The sequence below is a fragment of the Clarias gariepinus genome, chromosome 25, assembly GCF_024256425.1.
Source record: "Clarias gariepinus isolate MV-2021 ecotype Netherlands chromosome 25, CGAR_prim_01v2, whole genome shotgun sequence".
Lineage (NCBI taxonomy): Eukaryota > Metazoa > Chordata > Actinopteri > Siluriformes > Clariidae > Clarias > Clarias gariepinus.
The window spans coordinates 12,890,239-12,914,301 of NC_071124.1; the positions used below are offsets into that span (position 1 = coordinate 12,890,239).

Sequence of the window (24,063 nt, forward strand, 5' to 3'; positions counted from 1 at the left end):
TCACAGGCAATAGAAAGCCAAAAGTCTTTCACTGCTGATAGAGTCAGAGAAAGAATGATTGGTCAAAAAGTCACACACTCATTTAAATTCATTTAATTACTTTTATCTTTGATTGCAGCACACAAGGTGGTGGTCAGTTCATGTGTGAAAATGATTCCTCAGGCTCCCAGTAACAATCTTTCACAATTTTGCCTGTGCAAAAGGAAGAGAAACTCCATAGATGTGATATGCTGGTCATTTAGTATATTAGTATAAGGTCATCAGCTGACTTTATTACATTTATAAGTCTAAACCTGAGCAACTAAAGCAGCCCTATACACATAACATTGCCTCCAGAAGCTTGTACTGTACAGTGGCACATTCTTACCCAGATGTTCATCGCTCTGTAATACCTGGACTTATCAGATCACATTTCACTCATTTTTTTATACTCACATTTCTTATCACATTTTACATAAAATTCTAGTCTTTAATGATTAGTCTCAATAACATGCTGTTACACACAGCAGTTTAATCCCAATCCTGTAAGTTTTTAGCACATAGTGCTTACTTTCACAATTATACATAGCTATGTTTTTTTCCTGTTGATTATTTTACCAAACAACAACAGATTAGATTAGAATAAAATAGATTTCAACTTTATTGTCATTTTGCAGTTTTTATTAAGCGGTTTCCAATCAAAACAGAATCAAAATGAAACATGTAAATTTGGAGATTTAGAATAAGCATGATAATTCTACGAGAATACAGAGCATATTTTTAAAGGGTTAAGCCTGTGTTGATTGCCAGTGGTCCAAGTTGGCACAAACTAAACAATCTCTAGCAATTTGGTGATGTTCATACATCAACAAACTGTTTTTTCCCACATGCATTTTGTGCATTTGTGAGATGTAATTAAATCCCAAATTTACATAAACATCTGGAGGAAATTGGAATGAAATATTCAGTTGGTGACCTGAAATTGCATTTCTTTTCCAGATGGTGGTGACAAAATACATAGATTACTCCATGTATTCAGCTGTAATTTTTCCAGCTGTGAGCACATGGTCTGTCCTACTCTGAGGTCTTTTAGACTTGCTACTATTAGAATCTTGCAATTTTTGGACCTACTTTTTGGATTCTCTGAGGAACAACTTTGTGGTTGATGAGCTGCAACATTGGGTTCAACCTCTATCATTCAACAACCTGAATTTGGGGCTTGAGAGGAAACAGGCTCACAAAAACTTTACATTGGAGATTAGACACAACACTCACTGGTCCGCTCACTGATGGATTATGATGGAGCATGCAAATTGTTGCGGCAAAATTTGTTTATAAATAGCATGAATCTATTGACCCAACCAGCTGAATGCAACCGTTCAGGCTGCTGTTGGTAGCAGAATCTGTCCTTAACACATTTCTTCCTATAACATCAATCAAGCTTCATTACACCCGAGTATTTGTGCTGGCTACGTACATAAATTTTTTTAACCATAATGAATCATTTCAAATGATTTTCCTTTTGTAATTACATGTTTTGGGTGGATAAGCCAGGTTTGCATAGCAAAAGCACCCCAATGGTCCATTTATACCAGCCCCAAAGCAAATCACACCATTTTTCTTTTTACAAAACTTTCATTGCAAATGATATCATGTGTATGAAAATTTATACAATTTCAGAATTTCATATTATTGGTTAGCTTTCTTTTGGTTTTATAGAAGTGTGTAATTAAGCTGACATTAAATTCACAAGTATGTACCAAACCTGATGAGACTTGTTATCCTAGCATGATTTCAAAATCTTCCCAGGAGTATTTTGTGACATTATTAAAAGCTTGGCTTTCTCCTTAAGATTAGGTACCATTACCCACTTCTTCTCCATAAAGATCCAAAAAAGCAGAGGATATAGTGTCTTTTATGTGTGAGGTTGTACTTGGTCAGGGTGTAGTTAGTGCAGGTGTCCTGCTCCAGTGTAGAAAAATACCTGCAGAATACCTGGTTAGTTGAATTCACTGTGGTATCTCTTCTGTCGCTTTACACAAAACTTTCTAGCACTGCTGAAAATGTCAGGAATTTATTTATACAATTAGTAAATTTTTTTGTGATCCACTGTGAAATACGTCTATGTATTAGCCCATACAAAGCATTTATGTTTATTTTCCTTTCTTCAGATGTGCTGCTTGCATTCTTTCAAACCACTACTAACTAGCTTCTTTTGAAAGCTTCTTTATCGGTTTACAAAGCTTCAAATGTCATAAAAACTTTTGTTTTGCTTAATATTACTTATCTTTTTTTTTAAGCAAAAAAAGTTTGACTCCAGACATGTTTAATCTACCCATCATTTGATGCTGAGAAAGCTTATATTTGCTTAGGATAATGTTTAGTATTTGACCTCTGACATTTTTCTTTGTTCCAGGGTGCTAATAAGAGGATTGCTGTAACTTTTCCCATTATGGCACAATAATACCAGTTTAGAGAATGGGAGAATTTGGATTTGCATTACACACTAGATTCATACAGTGGCTTAGTTGACCCTGTTGCCTTCCACCTTCAAATCCTGTCTTGGGTCTGTGTGAGTTTGCATGTTCTCCTTGTGTTTTGTGGGTTTCCTTCCACATTCCAATGACATGCAGAATAGGTTAATTGGCATTAAGCGTGTGTGTGTGTGTGTGCCCTGAGATAGATCGGTACCCTGTGCAGGGTGTACCCTGCCTTGTGGCCAAAGTCTCCTGGGATAGGCTCCCCGGCGACCCTGTACGGGATAAGCCGTGTAGAACATGATTGCATGTTTAAAACCAGCAGTTTCTAAATAGAATATAGAAATGTAAATGGTGCCAAAGTTAGACTGTATGAATCTAGTCTTCAGTCGGGGATAGCAAGAAATCAGCCATAGCATCACTTCCTGCAATTATGTGTACTTTTCTTTTGTTCCTTGAAAAAACTTGTACCACAAACAAACAAGCACATTTGGACTTCTCTTGTCATATGCCACCAGATCACGTAAACGTGTGTGATTTATTTAGGACGAGGGTGTGCTCGGTCATATAACAAGTTCATGTAAATATCTGGAAACGTCCAAACGTGTACTACACCCTGTAGATGACGTCAGACAGGAACAAAACTTTGGTGCTGAAAGGATAGGAAACGTCACCAGACTGCGTTTGGGCGTAGCGCGCATGCGCAGGTGACTCCTGCTTTTTCCAGGCTAGTGCGGCGGCAGGCGAACCGCAGAGAGAGAGAGAGAGAGAGGGAGAGAGATTTTGGGAGGGTACAGTCTTAACTTAAAGAAGAGGGAAATCCGCAAAAGTGACACGCGGCAACGGCTTTAGCTCTGTGTATGGCGCACTGACGCGGCTCTGATGGGAAGATTTCGCGTCTCCAGCTGTGCTTGAGTCTCTGCCGCAGCCTCGGGATAATGCCGGAGAAAGGCTGAGAACTACCGCAGCTCCCTGCGTTCAGCCGCTGGATGGATTTCGGCCCACAGTAGAGAAACGACGGAATGGTTTTCTCCGTTAGAGCGGAACATCCTGGCGCGCGCCTCCGCGGTCTACAGAAGGCGGGGCTGTGAGAGCTCGAGGAGCGCGCGGTTATTTTTGGGAGGCGAATTGCGCGTTGAGAGAAATGCCATCAGCCGGGATTTTCCCGTAGTTCTGCGCTGCTTGACCGTGTGGAAGTAGTGATGGAAGACGCGGGAGGCTCCAGGAGGACGTTCATCGTCCCGACCATCAAACAGTTTGATCACTACGACTTTACGAGGGCCAAAATAGCGTGCAGCCTGACGTGGCTCGTGGCCAAAGCCTTTGGCTCAGGTGGGTGGCACATCGCGATACACCATTTCCACGAGTGAGGAAGAATATGGTAGAAAGAAACACAAGTTTTCCAGGCCCGTGATTGGATGAGCAGTGTCGTTTAGATAAGCAGTGACTGTATCAAAGGGCTGTTTCCCGGTTTCCCCTCCCGCACATGATGCGTCTCCAAGGTTACGTCCTAAACTGCAGTGTGCGTTACTAAAGGCGATGTCACCACTATTAATGTGCACTGATGTATTGATTATGGTATTAAGCAATTACCTAAAAGGCTGTTTTTATTTTGTGTATTCATCCTCTTTTATTATAGTGCAAAACATAACTCACGTCTATATGACAGGGTGCCAATCAATCACAGAGCGCACACACTCACATGTTTATTCACACACTAGGACCAATGGGAAAACATGCAAGCTTCATGCACAAAGACCCCCAGGTGGGAGTCGAACCTGGACCCTGAAGGTGCAAGGCGACAGTGCTAACCATTAAGCCACCTTATTCGCCTTACTGCAAAAGATATTTCTCTAAATATTATCAATTGCAACAATGGTGTAACCCCATTATTTGCTTCATACTGTATAAAACTGTGAAACCCAAAAGAAACTGAACACATGCGTGTCATGAATGACTAGAAAACATTCATAATATTGTGGAATGGCAATGTGAGGATGTGCTGCTTAGAACTTGGACATCACTTTTTTGCCACATGACCTGCTATTAGTCACCTGTATCAGTTTAATGTTTATTCTGTGATGTTGACCCTCTTATATTTGATTAAAATCTTTGTCTTGGTTGCTTAACCCCCCAACCTCCTAAACCTCTCAGTACATACCGAAAAAGTTAAAAGTTTGGACACATCTTCTAATTCAATGTTTCTAATTTTATGTTTAGTGATCTTTTTTTTTTTTTTTACATTCTAGAACAATACGGGTGATTTAAAAACTTTGAAATAACACATGGAATTCTGAAATTAAATAACAACAACAACTACAGTCAGTTGTTATTTAAGGACACGAAGATCAGCTGTTCTGGAATATTTCTTGCAAAAACAGTTATCGTCAAGTGCTTTTGCAAAACCCATCAAGCACGATGATGAACTTGGTTCTTATGAAGACCTTTCCAGGGAAAAGGCCAAAACTTAACTCTGCTGCAGAGGAGAAGGTCATTTAGTGTTACCAGCCTCAAAAATTGCCAATTTACAAACAGCACATCAGATAAGGGCCATTTACATTAGGCTTTACAAAGAACTCAAATTACCTGCACAGAGCGCTGACTTTGACTCCTTTAAACACCTTTAAGATAAACTTTAAGGTGATTGACTGGAAATATTTTCCAGCATACTAAGACGTGAATAGGGTTTTAGTCCTGGAATAGGATTTTGCAAAAAGTACATCCAGGGAGAGTGGTCACGAGTTTACAAACTTTTGGTCATATAATGTAGGACTGAATATAGGTAACTCTTATTTAGTGTTTGAATGTATTTTAGTTAATTTAAGTATTTTAATATGTTAACAGTATAGAATGTCCAGAAAACATAAACAGCTGATGTGGTGTCTTGTGGTAAAGCAGCACAGCATACCACAACACAGAGCCCCAGTGGAGTGAGCTAAAATAGGAAGGCCTTTGGTGGCTGTGTGTGTGTGTGTGTGTGTGTTGGAGTAAGGTCAATACGAGGGCTGCCTGTTTTTTCTATCAGAATCTAAACCAATACAAGTTAAATCTCGGTCAAGTACTGTTGATTTTAGATTTATAATGTTTATATAAGGCAGTGACAAAAGTGGAAAAAGTAACTGTAATCTAGTCATCTTTACAACATTTCATGACATTTTTTAAGTCAAACACAACATGTGAAAACTGTCCTGTTTTTGTGCTCTAACATTTTATTCGACTGTTTTTAAATCCACAGTGAATTAGACTGAAATGAAGGGTGTGACTGTATGCAAAAGCCACGTCTTTGTTTGCACCTTGGTTTAGAAGTCACATTTTGATATGTTTCCATTACAGTGAAAAAGAAAACATGTAATTTCTTTTAATTTATTATGAATTAAACATGTAAAAAAAAGAGGCAAATTGGCCATAATGCCTTGAACCCATGGATACACATTTTTTTCTTCAAATTTTTTTTTCATCTTTGCGCCTTTAATTTGTTTATTATTATTTGTTATATACTATTGTTTATTAGTCTTTGCCCATCGCTTTTCATTGGCAGTTTATTGGAAAACTTAAATGTTTCCAGACAGAAGACCTGAAGAAAACAAGAGAGTCTTCAACGTGTTGCTTTTCAGTCACCATACTTTCGAGGCTGTATAACTGAACATGTGCTGATTCAGTTGTTAAGTCCGTTATGGAATCGTTTAGGAGTTTCCCCCATGACCATGTATACAGGATAAAGTGGTATAGACGATGAATGAGTGAGAGTGAGTGGTTAAGATCCCTGAAATGTGGTTGAAACAAAAAATAATTAGTGAGGATGACTTAAACGCTTGGTGAAGTTACATTGTAAAAAATACAGTAGACGGTAGCCATTACAGCTATGTTTAATAGTGAAAGAAAGCATATTGTGATTGTTACAGAATTGAATGTAAACAGCTGTGTGGCCACAAGAAAAATATTTTTAGTGAGGCTAATCAGAAAAAAGGGTAAGAAAGGAAACACATGAATATGCATCATGCATAGTGACCACCGTACAAGTCTCTGGAGGCATCTGAGGGTGCTTCAGTTGGTCAGCTCTTGGCTCAGAAACTGAAAGTCAGCTGAAGACCTTAATGTACCGAATGAACGGGTAATCACGTGATGCGGGCACATTCCATAACAACGGATAGCAATGCCAAGGTTAATCAGGCTAAAATGAAAGTGCTTCTGCGAGCATGAGTATCATTTTCACACATCAGTAGCCACCGCATTGAAAGCCGTTATCAAAGATAAAGGTGGGCAAAAGAAATTAATGTGTGACTTTTCCTCAGGAGTGCCACGTAGGCATAATCTACATGGGGTGCTACTCAAAATATTTTTTATTTTAAAGATAAGATGTATAATATGTATGAATTTTATGTAGTGGCTTATGGCATTTAACAGAAATCTAAATATTTAATTGAGGTTTACAATAGACGGTGAGCATTGATGTATATTGATTGTTTATCCTGATCTATGATGATTTTTTCTTAATGTTGTCCCTTTTTCCACCCTCTACGATTTTTGGACCTGTATCCTGTCTGAATCACCACATCAGTGTAATAGCTCTGCTGACTGTTGAGGGAAACAAACACAGGAAGTGTAGCCATTCATAGTACCCAGTTTCTCCACACTTCTAACTAAGAAGTTCGTGTCCTATCCAGTTAATGAGTATAATTGACTTAATGCTAGTTAATGAGTTTGAGCTGCCAGGTTAGAATTAGCAAACTTAGCCCTGGCTTAAAGATGCGGCATGCCATTGTCTCTGCTGCAGACCTGTAGTACTACACCAAGAATGTTGCCCTCTACAAAATGTCTTGTATTCATGACTGTTTATGTTACATCACAGTGCCCTTAGGAGTGTGTTCAAGATTAGGCCGAGCCTGCATGCTAGCATGTGACTCAGGACAGAGCAGCACTTGTCTGGTGTAAGTGTATAATTGCGGCAGAACTCTATTCAATGCCGTGCTACTGGGGATGACTGTTCCAAGTTAGAAAACAAGGAGTGTTCATAAAATCTTATATACTTTGTCTGTATTTCATCTCATTCAGATTGTTCATGAGGGACCGACCAAACCTCTACATTATAAGAATTAGCTTCGCTATGAATTTTAATGATAACTTAGCATTGTCACTTATTGAAAAAGGTAAACATTTGAAAGCTGTTTGCAGTTACTTTTATGGAAAAAAGAAATGTTTTTTTGTGGTTTTGTATTTTTAAGGCAAATATTCTTTATGAAATCATGCACTTGTCTCCTTTGTAAGAAGAGCTCAGACACTAAAGTAAAATGTTTACTTTTGGCTCTAGTGAGTGTAAAAGTCTCTAATCTCACAATGACAACACGTTATAAGAGATGCTGAAGAGCTGCAGAAAAAATCCTTATCATTCCATATCATATAACCAAGCTTTACACAGCTTTATACCTAAACGATTCTAACTGTTAAGAGTTGTTTCTCTTTTATGAGATTTATCTGCACAGTCCGTAATAGAGCATTCCACTGAGAGGAATGCTTCAGGCTGACTCTCTTTGTGTGGTTCCACTTCCGGAAAGAGCCATTTCCTGTCTCTTTCCTCTCCCATGACTGACACACACAAAGAAGAAAACAACTTTTTAGGAGCAGGTTAAGGAAGCTTGTGTCTGTTTTTGTGGAGGTGGTGTTTCTTTGGATACCTACTTACTTATGTAGAAAAAAAAATAGCTCTTTGTATTGTGACCTTGAGTGACTCATGTACTTCTGGGTCTTTAAACTGGGTCTCTAAACTGCGCTTTACATGCACTTCATCTCGTAGGTTTCTATCCAATAACAGACGAGACCAAGCCCTTGTGACCAATCCTAACAGGGAGGGTGGGATTTCTTAAACTCATACCAACAAATAAGAAACAAGTTGAATAACCTTAATTCAATTTAGCAATCATACGTTTAATTATTTCATGAATATCATTATTATCTATACATTACTTAATAATGCAGAAATATAGTTTAGACTGACTGAGATTTAATAATTAAGAAATATTGTACTGAATTGTGCTGCAAACACACGATTTGAGTCCCAACCATGTGCTCTAGGTTTCTAACCAAGATTTCTTAACCTCACATAAGCTTGCTTTAATTGTTTTGCAATTCACTTTACAAGAAATGAACAAAAACAAAGAGAATCTGTCTAGCAGTGGCCATCCTTACATTGACCAGTATCTACTGTTTGGCAAGGATTCCATTTTTTTCTTTATATTTTTTCCTCCTGCGTCTCTTAAGGGGCTCAGTTGGTTTCAGATGGACCATTATAAAAATCACAGCATGATAAGCAGACAATCCAGTACAACCTGTTAACTGTAGGTTGTTGGTGTGTGTTTATGAGGATAATGATAAATTGCATATGACAGTGTACTGACATGCACATATTCCTTTACTTGGTCAGGATAACTGCTAGAATACTTTTAACAAATATGGTAAGATGATCATCTCTACATTCTGGTCTTATACTCTCTTTTAGTATGTTTTTTTTTAATGGACATTAAATGGACAGGATTTAACATGACATACAGAGTGGCTCTTGAGGACCATCGTTGACCTTTACCAATGGGTGTACATTTAAACAGCACCTGATTGATGTTTTAATTTAAAAAATTAATATGTATTATATGGACATTTACAATCTCTTAATGTCTCTTAAACATGAATTTTAATTAACCAGAATAATGGTATACAAGCCAGCAGTAGTTGTATTCACTTTGACTTTAATTACTCGGATCACAACACAGACCAGAATACTGTGTGTATACTGTGTGTATACTGTGGTGTGTTATGGAAAGTGAAGTTTAGAGCTTGTTGAGAAGATGTGACTTATAAATCAGTTGAAATTAATCTGAAAACAAAAACCGTCAAATAAATGCAGCCAAAGGAACTATTTGTCACTTTTTTTTTAAAGGAAAGAATGCCAGATGACCATGGAGAGCATGTGTGTTCGGAGAAGTGATTTTCCCACTGAATAAAGTGGTTTACCTGATCAAGAACACCCTCCAGAGGGTGAGCATGTTTGTGCCAAAGTCAGCAATCAAGAGAAAGCTTCACTGGAGTGAATACACAGGGTTTACCACATAATTTAAACCTTTGCTAACCCCTTAGAACATTTTATTGCCCAAAAACTTTTAAAAAATAATGCTGTTTGGGAAAACATCATATGAACACATCACACAAAGAGAAACTTGTAGTAGAATGATGGAAGAGTATGGAAAATGTTCATGATCATCTCATCATATGGTGGTATAGTATGGTACAGTATGTCAGAGCATCACCAGCCAAAGAACACAGAGCCTGGTGATGTCTGTGGGTTTTGGACGTTAAGATACTTTTATTGATAATTGTTGTTTTTTGGTTTGGCTATAAATATCTTTAAATTATAGTTGAAAGTCCGTCCTTTTTAGATCTTTAAGTTTTCCTGTGAATGTCATTTCCCTAATATTTTTGCATCAGACTGCACATGTACAGCAATAAATTAGGGAAAAAAATGCTCAATAAGCTAATGTCACACTAATGTATCTGTAGTAGGTATTTTAAACTTGTATTTATTTTTTTAATACTGTGATATTTTAAATGAAATCCAGTTAAAGGATAAAGCACTACAACTAGGTGATCAAACAATAAAATAATTTTAAGTAAACATTTATTATATTTATTATCTTTTTTATGAATCATTTTTTATAATATTTTTTTTGTAGATGCACTTCATCATGCTTGTACAATTGAGTGCAGTGTCTCAGGACCCTTAAGTAAGTAACCAGAGATGAAGTTCACCGGGTAAACCGAAAAAGCACATGTTCAGGGGCTTAGATTCCATATTTTAAGAGAGGAAAAAAGCATGGATCACCCCCAATTTTTCAACAGTCTAAACAGTTCAACAAAGTCATTGGTTGCTGGTGATTCTGTCCATGAAGAAATCATGTTGTCTATAAAGTGTTCATAGAACCACCGTTACATATTTACCAAGCTTTTTATTTTATCAGCCTCAAACTGCTCAGGGGCTCCAGGTGTAGGGTGATAGCAAGGTTAGGAGCAGCAGCTGCAATCATTTCCTGGATTGGCACATCTGGCCTGCTTGTACATGGTGCTGTATGGTAGGGTTGGGCAATTAATCAAAACTGACATCCAGCACCCCTAATTAACATATTCTTGCCTATGTCGATAATTTCTTTTTTTTCTTTTCTATTTAATTCTTTAAATTATTTTTAAAAAATGTTAATACTTTTCCCACTGTGTTCTCATTAGTGATGAAAAATTTAAATCATTTTAGTGACTCTGTTCTTTGAATGTCGTTAATCAAAATGAACAAATCTTTTTTTTAATTGTTTGGTTCATTTCGTTCTTTTAAACAGAAATAAAATAAAATGTTACATTCTCAATAAATAGACCCCCCAACACGTGGCCAAACTTTGCCTATAGTTCCAATAATAATAATATTACAATGCAGCCTATCCGTCTCTGACCTGTTTCTCTTTATTTTGTGTGTATGTATGTGTAGACTGTATTCCAGTGGAGTTGGAGGAGCCATTCTATAAGGACCAGTATGAGCAGGAGCACCTGAAGCCTCCGGTGGCATCTCTGCTGCTGTCAGCCGAACTCTACTGTAGGGCTGGCAGCCTGATTCTGCGCAGTGATGCTGCTCGACCCCTGCTGGGTCACAACGGGGTCATCCAGGCTCTGGCTCAGAAAGGCCTGTACGTCACTGACCAGGAAAGACTCGTCACTGAGAGAGACCTCTGCAAAACACCCATCCAGATGGTAAGGAATTTCTTTTTTCATGTTTTTATAGTAATCTCCACTTCTTTTTTTCCCCCTTAATATTATTATTATTATTAATAGATCGTTCGTGACTTCCATATCCTGGTGTGTGCTGCATCATTATTGTGTCCTGTATAGGACTGGGTATCGTTTAAGACTTTTTGACACCAATACCTCGACTTCAATACCGGTTCCTGAACTTTCTTTGTTACAAATTTTGTAAAATCCATTTTAACAAAAAAATAAATACATTACACCATATGGAACATATTGTGAGTAGGACTGCAACCAACGATTATTTTAATAATTGATTAGTTGGGCGATTATTTTTTCGATTAATCGGATTAACCTAAACGCTTCTTTAATTTGATGTTTTGCTCATAACTATAAAAACATAAATCAGGTTATTATTAATGCATAAAAAAACTTTTAAAAATGCAAAAGCCACATATAGAGTTTAATGATCTTTAATTTTGACATTTTTAACCTTAAATGAAATGTAGTATATAATATACAGTATATATAGTTAAAAAAATACACTGACATATTCAGTTGTTAAGATATAAACAGCTAAAATAATGTTATTTTTTTCTATAATAAAATGATGTGTGCATAAGTAAAACCACAGTAAATTACGTTTGTTACAAGTTAACTTTGTAGTGAGCTATAAAAAAAACTGTAGAAATGCATAAAGCTAATAGTCACAATGTACTGTTATTTGCATTCACTGAAAACCACAACAATCACTAAATGTAATATTTGTATTTAATATAAATGTAATATGTAATAAAAAATGTATATGTAATATAAATTTTTCATGCCCCTTAGTATGTTTCCACACTCCAAGTTGTTTCCGAGTATCAAAAATTATAAACCTATTTAAAACAAGGAGGTTTAACCTTTTTCTCTGTCAACTCCTTAGTTTTACAGTTTTACATCATTAAATCCAAACCTGTTTACCACAACTCAAAGTTCACGTTCAGAGTTCACAAATGTTAAGGTCATGGTCATTTCTTAATTTTTTTTAGCAAGGTACCTTGAGTGCTCTGTGTTTCACTTCACCAGAGGAGTCTGATCCTCACATCCGGTGAGAATTTGCTCCATCTCTGACTAGTTTGACCCTGCATTTATCAATGTCCATGTTCACTTTTGTTGCAATTTAATCTGTTTAGTTCACCATTTCCAGCAGTACAGTATGTGTTTTCATGCATAACACAGTCTGTTAATCTCAGTAAATGAAATGCATTAAATTGGAAAGCTTCACATTACCAGACAATTGCAATATTTCCTGAAGCTCTAATTAAATGCAGTAGAGCATTTGATTGAGCTAGCTCTCTCTGGCTGTAAGCTAAAGCTACACTCGAGCAAAATCTAAAGTTACTTGAGAATTCCGGTTTCATTCACTGGCTGCACACCTACAGTAATGTATTAAGATAGAATTTAGTTAAACAAGTTGGCAAAATGTTACTTCAGTAATCTGGAGGATCTAGTGGTGGAGAGTTTAAAGGTTTTATAGCGTTATTTAACCTTGGCCGATGAGAAGAATATGGCTGCGGTCCGTTCCTCCTCCAGTCAAGCATGACATGCTCTTAAATTCATTCCATACACATTTAGATGTCCCATTAATTTCGCTTTCTTCTGGACAGTGATGTCGTTTTTGTGTATGTCGGATTGCATGCTGCTAAAATCATTAAGGATGATAAAACAGAGTCATAATTTTGCTCCTGTAGACATTTTTACATCTACTATACAATGCACACCATACTCAAGACTTTGCTCCTTAGGTATTGACATTCAGTATTGAATGATGAGGCATTTTTAGATAAGCAGTTCATATGACTACAACATTCATGTGACTATATGCTGATAAAGAATCATTCTGTTTTGTGACTGTCAGTTCTCTGAAGCAGCACATTAAGGTTTGAAAAGGTATAAAATGCTCAATGCCCTTGTAAGTGTCATGGTTGGATAAAGCAATCACATCATGTCACAACCACTTGCGTGGTGATAGAGGGGTGATGATCTGAACTTGTTCTGCAGCCAGAGGACCCGAGAAACTTGCAGTCACTCACATAACAACGATCTCCAATACCCCTTAGAATATTCTTCTGATAAGGCAAAATTTGGTCGGGGGGGGGGATCATGCTGAATTTAGCAGTGGACTTGAATTTTTTTGTGCAAAAAATATAACTTGTTCACCGTTTATTTGGGCAACATGGGATATTACTGCAGCTGGCAGGGGGCAAATCGGGGCAATAGTTTTTCTGGAGTCATCGCGACGCTTCCTTCTGTTCATGCATGAAATTCTTGACAGCTGTAATGATGCATTTATTTTGCGTGAAGAAATACTGCATGTTCAGTAAAATTGAGGCTTTTTTATAAGGAATCAAGAAAGCAGGAATATAAGCATCTCAAACAAATTTAATTTGTATAAAAAAAAATACATACTTTTGCACAGGAGTGGCTGTAGGTCATGAGGTAGACTGCGATCTATTAGCCTGAACACAACAAGCATATGAGAGCTGGACAGAAGGTTTGGTAGTCTCTGCATTGCAGTCTTTTCTAGTTCATCCCCTCTCTCTCTCTCTCTCTCTCTCTCTCTCTCTCTCTCACATACTCACATTCTCGCTCTCTCTATCACTCTCTCTCTATCACTCTCTCTCTGTCGCTCTCTCTCTCTCATTCTGTGTGTGTGAGTATTGACTGCCTGTGCTGGGGCAGGGTTAGATCTGTCATTATATTATTAATGTAGTTTCATCAAAGAGCCCACATAATTCAGCCCATCTGTTCACACTCACACACACACACACACACACACACACACACACACACACACACACACACACACACACACACACAGAAAAGGATGCCTAAGCATGTGTATCCATACATCTTGCTTAAATGTGTTACAGTTAACCCCACTGTTAAAATCTGTCATAGATATAGAAATACTGTGTGCGTGTTTTGCAGCAGGGGCTGCACAAGAGGCAGGGTGTAGCCAGATGACTTGAGAAGTGCAACAATCCACGTACACTCAGTCATACGTGCTTGGAAATAAACTAACCAAATTTGCTTCATTTAGCAAATACTATTATTCCAGAAAAAAATCTGAGATCTCTCCGTTGTCTAATGATTGTCTTTACAGCATTGGTTATGCTCTGTGTGTGTGTACAAGAGGTACTGGGCTGTGTAAGTGTAATGTAATGAATTTGTGTGTGTTCTATGTACACGCTTGGCTCTTCGACTAGAGAAATGTCCGTGCATGTGTATTTAACGCTGCAGTATGACTGTGGGTGGGGCTGCAAAGCCAGAGCGAGCACTCACAGAAGATATACAATACAATCTCCCTCTCTCTTCTTGCTCTCCTCTCTCCTTTCCTGCCATAACAGCTATAAGATGGATAGGTAAACGAACAACCAGTCAGCGCTGGTCTCTTTATCGCTTGCTTCTCCACTCATTTGTTTTGTCTAGCCGTGCTTCACCCTTCTGTGTTTCACTAATACCGGCAATCAGAACAAAGGTAGTGGGCTTATATGTTATACAAAAGAAAAGAGAAAAGCTTTTTAAAAGAAGAAAGAACGAGAGAGAGCATATTTGAACAGCAAACTGAACTGAACACTATTCACTAAAGAGAAGAGAAGTACCCAAGTATATGTTTTGCTTACTTTTCTCTCTTTACATTGTAGCTTTGAGTGGTTTGTCTGAAGTCTGGAGATCCTTTTAAAAACACAGCGATGATGGAATGAACTTTAGTAAGGTCACTGGCTATTGAATTAGTTTTTTTTTAATTCAGACTATTACCCAAAAAGGGAAACGTGGCATTTTGCTTCGTTAGCTTGGTTATTGTTGCCGGAAGGAAACCACTTTTACTAGAATGCCTCAGGGGACGGGTGAAATACAGAGATACAGAAAAGACAAAAGGCGGTTTGATTTTTTTGATTAATGTTTGCATTTTTTTCAGGGCGGCTTTTGTTAGCAGAACCTCTCTGAGTAACAGTTTAAAGCCTGAAATAATTACAATCTACTGTACAGTCTCGTTCTACACCATTAGCAAGAGAGGATTCAAAAAAAAAAAAACAAAGCAATTACGGTGGTACCCTAGCATACGAATTTAATCCATTTCAGAGGCGAGTTCTTAATACCCCTATCTCACAGATGCGGTTTGACTCACGGTGAGATGCGGTGTTAGGCACTATGAGCTGCCGTGCTTGCCCCCCAATGTTCCGCGAAGTTGATGTTTAACATGTTTAATTTTTCGTGCAGAAAGATGGAAACCTACTCACAGCGGCAAAACCCGCGGTGAATCATGATAAACCGTACTTAAGGTCACCGCGCGAAACCACGTACAATAAGTAAGATAGGGGTATAAGAGGGAATTTGTATAGTGAAACGCATTTTCCTATAGGAAATCATTTAAATGTAGCTACCCAAAAATCCATTCCAGCTACCCAAAAATATTACCAATATTAACAATTTATATCACTATAATTATATGTTTGCATATAAAAACAAGTAAAACATTTAAATTGAGTAAAATATAAACTACATAGACCTTAAACCTAACTTAACCTTAATTTATGATTCCCCTTGGCACCGACTGCTCTAAAAACAAATCTGAAAGTGGCTCCCTTTTCTTCTTGCTAACATTCGTCTCCCATGGTGCTACTGTATATCTTCACTAGAAATTGTACAAATGCAAAAAAAGCACTACAGAAATATGTGAACTCACTTTTCTTGGCTTTGCACTGACACAGACGAGTTTTGAATGGCACCAACTTAGCCACGGTTCGGTTCAGCTCGGCTCATATGCTGAAAATGATTTGTATGCCGAGGCAAATTTCTTGCACAATTTTTGTTCTTTAGGCGAACATTTGTGAGGCAAGTTGTTTGTATGCCGAGGTACTGTACTCATTAAGAACTTATAGCTTGAAGCATAACTTCAGCTTCAGTGTGCTTTCATATTGCATATTGCCTGTATAACATAAAATTTTGATGTAAAACTCGTACACAGACTCGTTGCCTGGTTATTTTATCTGGCTTTTTCTCCCTTGAAACACTGTCAGTATTTTAGTACACGGTGTGTGATCTTATTTAAGAAATTACACACGGCAGATTTTACTGGGAGAGAAAATAATGCACACCAAAGAAATGTAGCTCTAAAAGTACAAAGTACATTGCTTTTTTAGTGTAACCACATGGTCTGGAGTGTGTTATACCACAGTGATTTGCCAATAATTGGTCTCTCTTGCTCTCAAGAAACATGTTTGAGATGTTACTATAGAAACAATGGCATATTGGAACAAGTGTATAATGGTTAACCTCCTGTCACAGCCGGAACTGGTTTCTGAGTTACTGTTATAATGCATAAAGTCTGACTGAACAGATTTAACTATTAAATCACATTCCATTCCAGTTAAATATAACACTTTGTCGTTTGTACTTTATATACATACATACGTGCATAACTCTTGTTTTTGAAAAAGAAAAATAGGAAAGCAGTTTAACCGCTTTAAATTAAGGGGATATATATATATATATATATATATATATATATAAATCACCAGTATACAGATAATCGGCCTGGTCATCTATCAACTACATACAGCTGTTTTTCTCTGTTTTTTAAGGCTTGAGTTACAATATTTTTTTGCTTAAATGATTCATAGGTCACTGTTTTGCTTGCCCAACAAAATATATTCCTTTGAAACTAGTCTGGTACAGGGACTGAACTGAAAATAAGAGACAAAAACTTGCTTAAAAAAAAGAGCCAAAGAAGTCCTTCAGGAAGGCTGGAGATCTATTTCTCAAGACAAAAACATCTGGCTTTTTGAAGCAAAATTTTAAGAGATAAGGGTGTCTCAAGACTTTTTCACTGTATTGCATTTTTGTAATTATAATTTGTGTATTTAGTACTTATTTGGTGATTATTTCCAAACCTTCAAGACCTTCAGTAGCATCATGCTGATAAAAACTGTCAGCATGTATTTCATTGAACACAAACTCCTTTTCTGAGTTAAGATTTTGTGTGGATAAGGCCTCACCCAGGTCACTACCTTTAAAGCCTATGTTTTCATAATGACACACAAGCCTTATAAGGCATTCCTGTCAGTGATGAGTGCCTCAGTAATGTGAGCCGTGAGTTTTCTCCACACAGCTGCCATGTAGGTCTGAGCTGAACAGCACTGTATATTTAAAAGACTTTACAGCAAAAGTTATAGTGGGACTGAAGTGCTGTGCCAACTGGATTAGAGCAGGATTGGTGATGTGTATGACTTTAAGGTTATTGTTTTTATAGGGGCTGGATGTCCCAACAAAGAGACTAGAAATATCTCATATCGTGAGGAGATAATGCGAGGTTGCTTGCTAAGCTACCAATAGGCGTCCTTTGTTAGGTTTGCCTTTGATGAAACTGATAGAGAGGGAACTCTAGAGCAGTGATTCCTCTTTTTTCTTGGAGCTCCACTTTTTTTTTTTTAATTAGAAAAAGCTAAGCCCCCCTCGCAATAAACTGCTCCACCCCAGCACAGCCAATATACATGAAACAAAATAGTTTCAAATCGTTATTTAGCAAAAATTGGCAATAATTATAATTGTCTTTTCTTTGGTTTGGAATGTAGGTATGTGTTACATTTTGCTTGGTTTTATGCTGTATCTCTTGCTACAGATGACACATTCCAACCGAGTCCTGTCTCCTTCAATAAACCCTAAGTAAAGGTAACTCAAAGTAAGGATTCAGCCTTACTTTCTTTTTTTATACCAATGAGTAAACATCATTTTTACTTGTCTAAGGTTCATTAATAAAATAGTGATGCTCTGACTGCAGGAAAAACGCAAATTTAAATTTACATGTTGCACTAAAAATAGACCGATTTCCCCTTTCCATCCGCAATCGTTAAACAAACTAGTGTTTTGTCTCAATTGTTACTGAATGTTTCTGATTTTCTTGATGTTTTTTTTATACACTTTTTAGATTTTTTTAAGTTCTCATGTAGCCTGTAGTCTTCTGAATTATTTAAATCATTAAATGCTTTCAAGTGCAAGAACAGAGTATTAGATTAGAGGTGCAGCCCATGACGTTAATTACCGTGGTGGAGGAAAGTACTGAGAGAGATCCAGTTTGGTAATATACTTACACTCGCTGTTACACTAAATATTAATGTTTGATCATACTTTTCTATATCCATATAGGTATATCAGTATTGCAGCTGGACTCTCACTTTGACTGTTATGCTGTGTGATATGAAATTCATGAATTGTCCTCTTTTGCATATGACGGAAGAGTTGATTTCTGGACTAGGACAATGTAAACAGACATAAGAAGAAAGTAGCAAAAACCTGCACTGTATGGCAGTGTTGCAGATAGAGTTATTTAAAAAAAAAAAAAAACATCTAAAAGCATTAGGTTTAGAAAGTTGTATGAAGATTAAACCTTCAGCTGATGTTGATCAAAAGCTCTCCAGCTGTGTTGAAAAGAGTGAGTATAAAATTTAAATGAACATTTTCAAGCCCCAGATTATTTTCTTGTGCATGGTTTGTACTGGCAATTTCCTAACAAATTTTTCACACTCAGTGATATCAACTAAGAATCTGGCTGAATATCGATACACAATATAAATCGAAATACCGTATACAGTACTGTAATTTAACTTTAAATCTTAAGGAGCAAGTGTGACAAAATTACCAGTAAAAACTCGAAAATCAAACAGCTGTTTTACTTGCAGTACTGTGCAAAAGTCTTGGCACATGGCAAAAAAATTTACACAGAAAATATTTGTCAATTCTTTGCTTGAAAATAATCTTAATCTTAACGATTGTTAACCATTCAAATAGGCTGTCTAACTGATTGCAAGTAAAAAAAAAAAACTGTTAAGTTAATTACATGACAAACTTTAGTTAAACATTTCATAGAACAGTTAAACATTTCTATCCGCGATGTCGTTCCATAGTTCCATAGAATTTGACTAGTTTTTATGGCAGATGTGGGCTGTGGAAGCTTCGCGGCTAGGGTTGCAGCAGCAGCATAAATTGTAGTACACTTGTAGTACAAGACTGTAGTTTAGGGTGATAAAAATAATAACGTGCTATAGAATATTTCTTTGTAACTATTAATCATTATGCTGTCAGTACATGTTTGCACATCAGCACATTTTAACAAGGCAGAACAAATGGCCAGAGCACCGGGATTACATACAGCTGCAGAGGGAGAGAGAGCTGTGGCTGTGTAAGGAGTGTGAGAGAGGAGAGATGCAGACACTGGCACAGCTTCACCTAAGTATCTAAGGATCATGTAACTCACAGTAATATCTCATCTTGTATCTATTGAAATATATATCAATGTACCTTAAATAGTCAATATAGCTCCCAGGCCTGCACACTGCAGATTGTCCCCTTTGTGACAGAGCTAATTGAAACCACACTTCTGTCAGTGGGTCAGCCAGCTCAGGACACACAGCGATGAATGACAAAAAGTCACCAGTGTGTCTTTTGTGACTGTTTTATTATCTAGACCACCCCCCCAAAACATTGAAAAGGCATGCAGTGATTTTTAATGTGATATACTCCCCTCTGCTCCTGCTCAGGTACAGTCGTCCCACCCAGACTCAGGAGCAGTCAGTCATCACTATCATAAAATCCCAGCAACGCACAGTTATGTTTCTTGTACCCACGGCTCTTGTTTAACTTAGCATGGATATATGGGTTTGCCTTGTTACATTAGGAAAAGCATTACATTTTGTCTTCTTACACATTTTTTTTTTATGGCTGGTAAATATTTCAGGTTTAAGGAGCCAAAGACTCCGAAAGATGTATGTCTGTCTGGAGCCCTGTAACAGTTTTTTTTTATCAATTTTATTTATGGAGTTTGTTGGGGGTTGTTATTTCAGTCAGCGCTGATGAACACATGCAGTCAATGCTGCAAAACCTACCGTAAACATCAGTGATGGAAATGACCAGGGACCACCTACAATATTATCATACCTACAGTACATGTAGGTGAAAGGGCGGTTCTGTGGCTTAGTGGTTAGCACTGTTGCCCCCAAGCACCTCCAAGGTCCGATTCCCAGCCTGGTTCGATTCCCGCCTCTGTGTGCATGGAGTTTGCGTGTTTGCCCCGTGCTTGGTGGGTTTCCTCTGGGTACTCCAGTTTCCATCTGCAGTCCAAAGACCTGCAGATTGGGCTAATTGGCGTTCCCAAATTGCCCTTGTCCAGGGTCTGCCCTGCCTTGTGCCCTAAGACGTCTGGGATAGGCTCTAGGCCCCCCGCAACCATTTATAGAGAATAAAGCAGTACAGACGATGACTGACTGACTGACTGACTGACTGACCTAGGTGAAGATTTAATGTATTTTGCAGTGCTATAAGTACAGTGGTAAATCGGCATACGAATTTCGCATTATAAAATGCATTTTTTTCTCAGGAAATAATGTAATTGCAGATAATCTGTTCCAGCCACCCAAAAAATATTATCAATTTCAAAAGTAGAATTCTATTTTTGCATATAAAAAACTAATTCAAACATTTAGAAAAGAAAAATAAAGTAAAATGAAATAAATAAATATTTAGTCTCACTTAACCTTAATATATATTTAAGTTAGATTGAATAAAATTTTAGGTAAGGGTAAAATTTGCAAGGCCGGGTGTTCGTTTGCCGAGGTACCCCTGCATGATGACTTTATAAATAATATATATATATATATATATATATATATATATATATATATATATATATATATATATAGTGCATCTGGAAAGTATGCACAGCGCATCACTTTTTTCACATTTTGTTATGTTACAGCCTTATTCTAAATTGGATTAAATTATTATTTTTTATTAAATTCTACAAACTCATTTCATTTTACACACAACACCTCATAATGACAACATAAAAAAAGTTACACTTGAGATTTTTGCTAATTTATTAAAATAAAAAAAATTGAGAAAGCACATGTACATAAGTATTCACGGCCTTTGCAAAATTAAGCTCAGACGCATTCCGGTGTTTCCTGATCATCCTTCAGATGTTTCTGCAGCTTAATTGGAGTCCACTTGTGGTAAATTCAGTTCATTGGACATGATTTGGAAAGGCACACAACTGTCTATATAAGGTCCCACAGTTGGAGAAGAACCATCTCTGCAGAAATACACCAATCAGGCCTATATGGTAGAGTGGCCAGAGAGTCTCATCAGACCTGAGAATTTTGTTTCACATGGTCTGAGAGTCCTTCAGGTGCCTTTTTGGCAAACTCCAGACGGTCTGCCATGTGCATTTTACTCAGGAGTGGTTTCGTCTGGCCACTTTACCATATAGGCCTGATCGGTTGATTGCTGCAGAGATAGTTGTCCTTCTGTAAGGTTTTCCTTTCTTCATAAAGGACCTCTGGAGCTCTGACAGAGTGACCATTGGGTTCTTGGTCACCTCCCTGACTAAGGCCCTTCTCCCCCGAATCGCTCAGTTTAGATGGCCGGCCAGCTCTGGGAAGAGTCCTGATGGTTTCAAACTTCTTCCACTGACGGATGATGGAGGCCACTGTGCTCATTGGGACCTTCAAAGCAGCAGAAATATTTCTGTAACCTTCCTCAGATTTGTGTCTCGGAGGTCTACAGACAATTCCTTTGACTTCATGCTTGGTTTGTGCTCATGAACTGTCAACTTTGGGACCTTATATAGACAGGTGTGAGCCTTTCCAAATCATGTCCAATTAACTGAATTTACCACAAGTGGACTCCAATTAAGCTGCAGAAACATCTCTAGGATGATCAGGGGAAACAGGATGCATCTGAGCTCAATTTTGAGCTTCATGGCAAAGGCTGTGAATACTTATGTACATGTGCTTTCTCAAATTTTTTTTAATTAATTTGCAAAAATCCTAAGTAAACTTTTTTCATTTTCTCATAATGGTGTCATAATGGTTGTAATAATAAACGCTTTTTTTTGTACATTTTGTTATAGTTAATACAAATTATTAGGTCTGATCATACACTATGCTGCGCTGCCAGCCAATGTAGAGCACGCCACCAGTAGGATTATAGAGGAATGGCATCATTATACCACCACTAGTGCAAACATATATAGATAAAAAATATATATATATTTTGGAGTCAGTGTCCATGACACATGAATCGCCCCACAAAAGTTTCCCGATAAATCACTGAACCAATAATCTCCCCAGCCACACCAGAAATCAATTCAAAATCATGTAGGTGGTGTACTGTAGGAAAGTTTGAAGAAGCCATCAGAGACAAGACATCCATATTTTCTTACTTCTGCTACGTGTTGTCTGTACATGTTGTGTTGCATAACAGCCAATGTCATGTAATCATAGGAATTATTAGAACACCTGGTGTGATTTTACACAAAAGTGTATTTATCTAACAAAACACTTATCTAACTGACACTTGCTGCTACTCGCACACACTCACACTCCGGCCGAGACTTGCATTTACAGACACACATGCACTCTCTCTCTCACACACTCTCAAACACACACACACACACACACACACTCACACACACACACACACACACACACACACAGTTCCTAACATTTAATTATACATTTTGACTGCGTAATTCACTGTAGAGACTCAATAATGAATAAAAGAAGCATTCATTACAAACGCAATTAAGAGACTGTTAATTTACATTTGGTTTGAAAATAATAAGTATTTTACACAGTGTTTCCCCTAGAAAAGAGGATGATAAAAGTTTTGCGAAGATACATTAAATATTTGCTTATTTATCTCTTGCACAAGACTTTTGGTTGGTAATTTTTATAAGTGCACTACAGTAATGCTGATTTAAAGTGACCAAGCAGTCTATTTTGTGTATTTAGCAGCACTAATAATGTTATATGACAGTGACTTGACAGCAGACAAATAAACTTCGCCTCATGCCCTAAGTCTCCTGGAATAGACTCCAGGCCCCCCGTGACCCTGTATACAGGATAAAGCGGTATAAAGCGATGACAAGGAAATGAGATGAATCTACTAGCTTAAAATGACTTATGTATGATATAAACCAAGCAAAGTTATCTAGAGCAAAATTTTTTCTGCTTATAATTAATTTATTACTAAGATGTCTGACTGACCTTTTTTTTAACATGCTGATGGGCTGCACGTCACTATGAGTCTGCATGTATTCGAATAAAATTAGTAATTCTGTACTTTTCTCTGTGCTTTTTTAAAACACACAGTGATATTACATTTTCACATCTGTATGTGTAACGGCTGTATTCTAACTGAGGAAAAAACATTGTTCTTCTGAAGTGCTTCGGGGGGGGGGAATCGCTGGCATTACAGCCCGCCATGTCTGTACTATCCACATTTATTAAGCAGGGCTGCACGATTCGATTTGATTCGTTTTCTGAATGCCGATTTATTTGCATGTATTTTCCTGCATTCAAATCATGTTTTCACTTGTTTACTTGACAATCCCAGATGTTGTATCAGTCATACTAATTGGTCAAACTTAACCAATCATGCCAGAGATTAGCGACAGTCACACAACGCGATCTTTTCTCTCATCTGTCTTTCTCATTTACGGCGTACTGCTATCACTCGCGTGACGTGTAACAAAGAAGCAGACCTAAACAGTTTCATGAGTTTACTTGGTGGGGTTAAAGTAGAAAGATGTTATGTGCTAAAAACCTGAGTGTAATGCTCTGTGTTTTGCAATCAGATTAACATTTTCCTCAGACAAACTCTAACTTTCCACTTCTTTTGATGCTCCCTTTGTCCCCTTAATGTGCGTGTGTCAAACCATTACATTTTCTTCTGTTGTTGCGTTTAGCATTACATGCTAATTTATCATTATTTTTCATCATCATTATTT

General features: G+C 37.4%; 1 protein-coding gene across 2 annotated transcripts in view; it reads left to right on the plus strand.

The window, feature by feature from the left end:
- Positions 1-3,204: 3,204 nt before the first annotated feature.
- camsap2b (calmodulin regulated spectrin-associated protein family, member 2b) overlaps positions 3,205-24,063 on the plus strand; it is a 56,638-nt gene continuing 35,779 nt past the window's right edge. For both annotated transcript variants that reach the window (XM_053486328.1, XM_053486329.1), the window contains exons 1-2: positions 3,205-3,788; positions 10,975-11,234. In XM_053486328.1, coding sequence (XP_053342303.1) covers positions 3,659-3,788; positions 10,975-11,234 — 390 coding nt within the window. In that variant the 5' untranslated portion in view covers positions 3,205-3,658. The remainder of the gene's footprint in view (positions 3,789-10,974; positions 11,235-24,063) is intronic.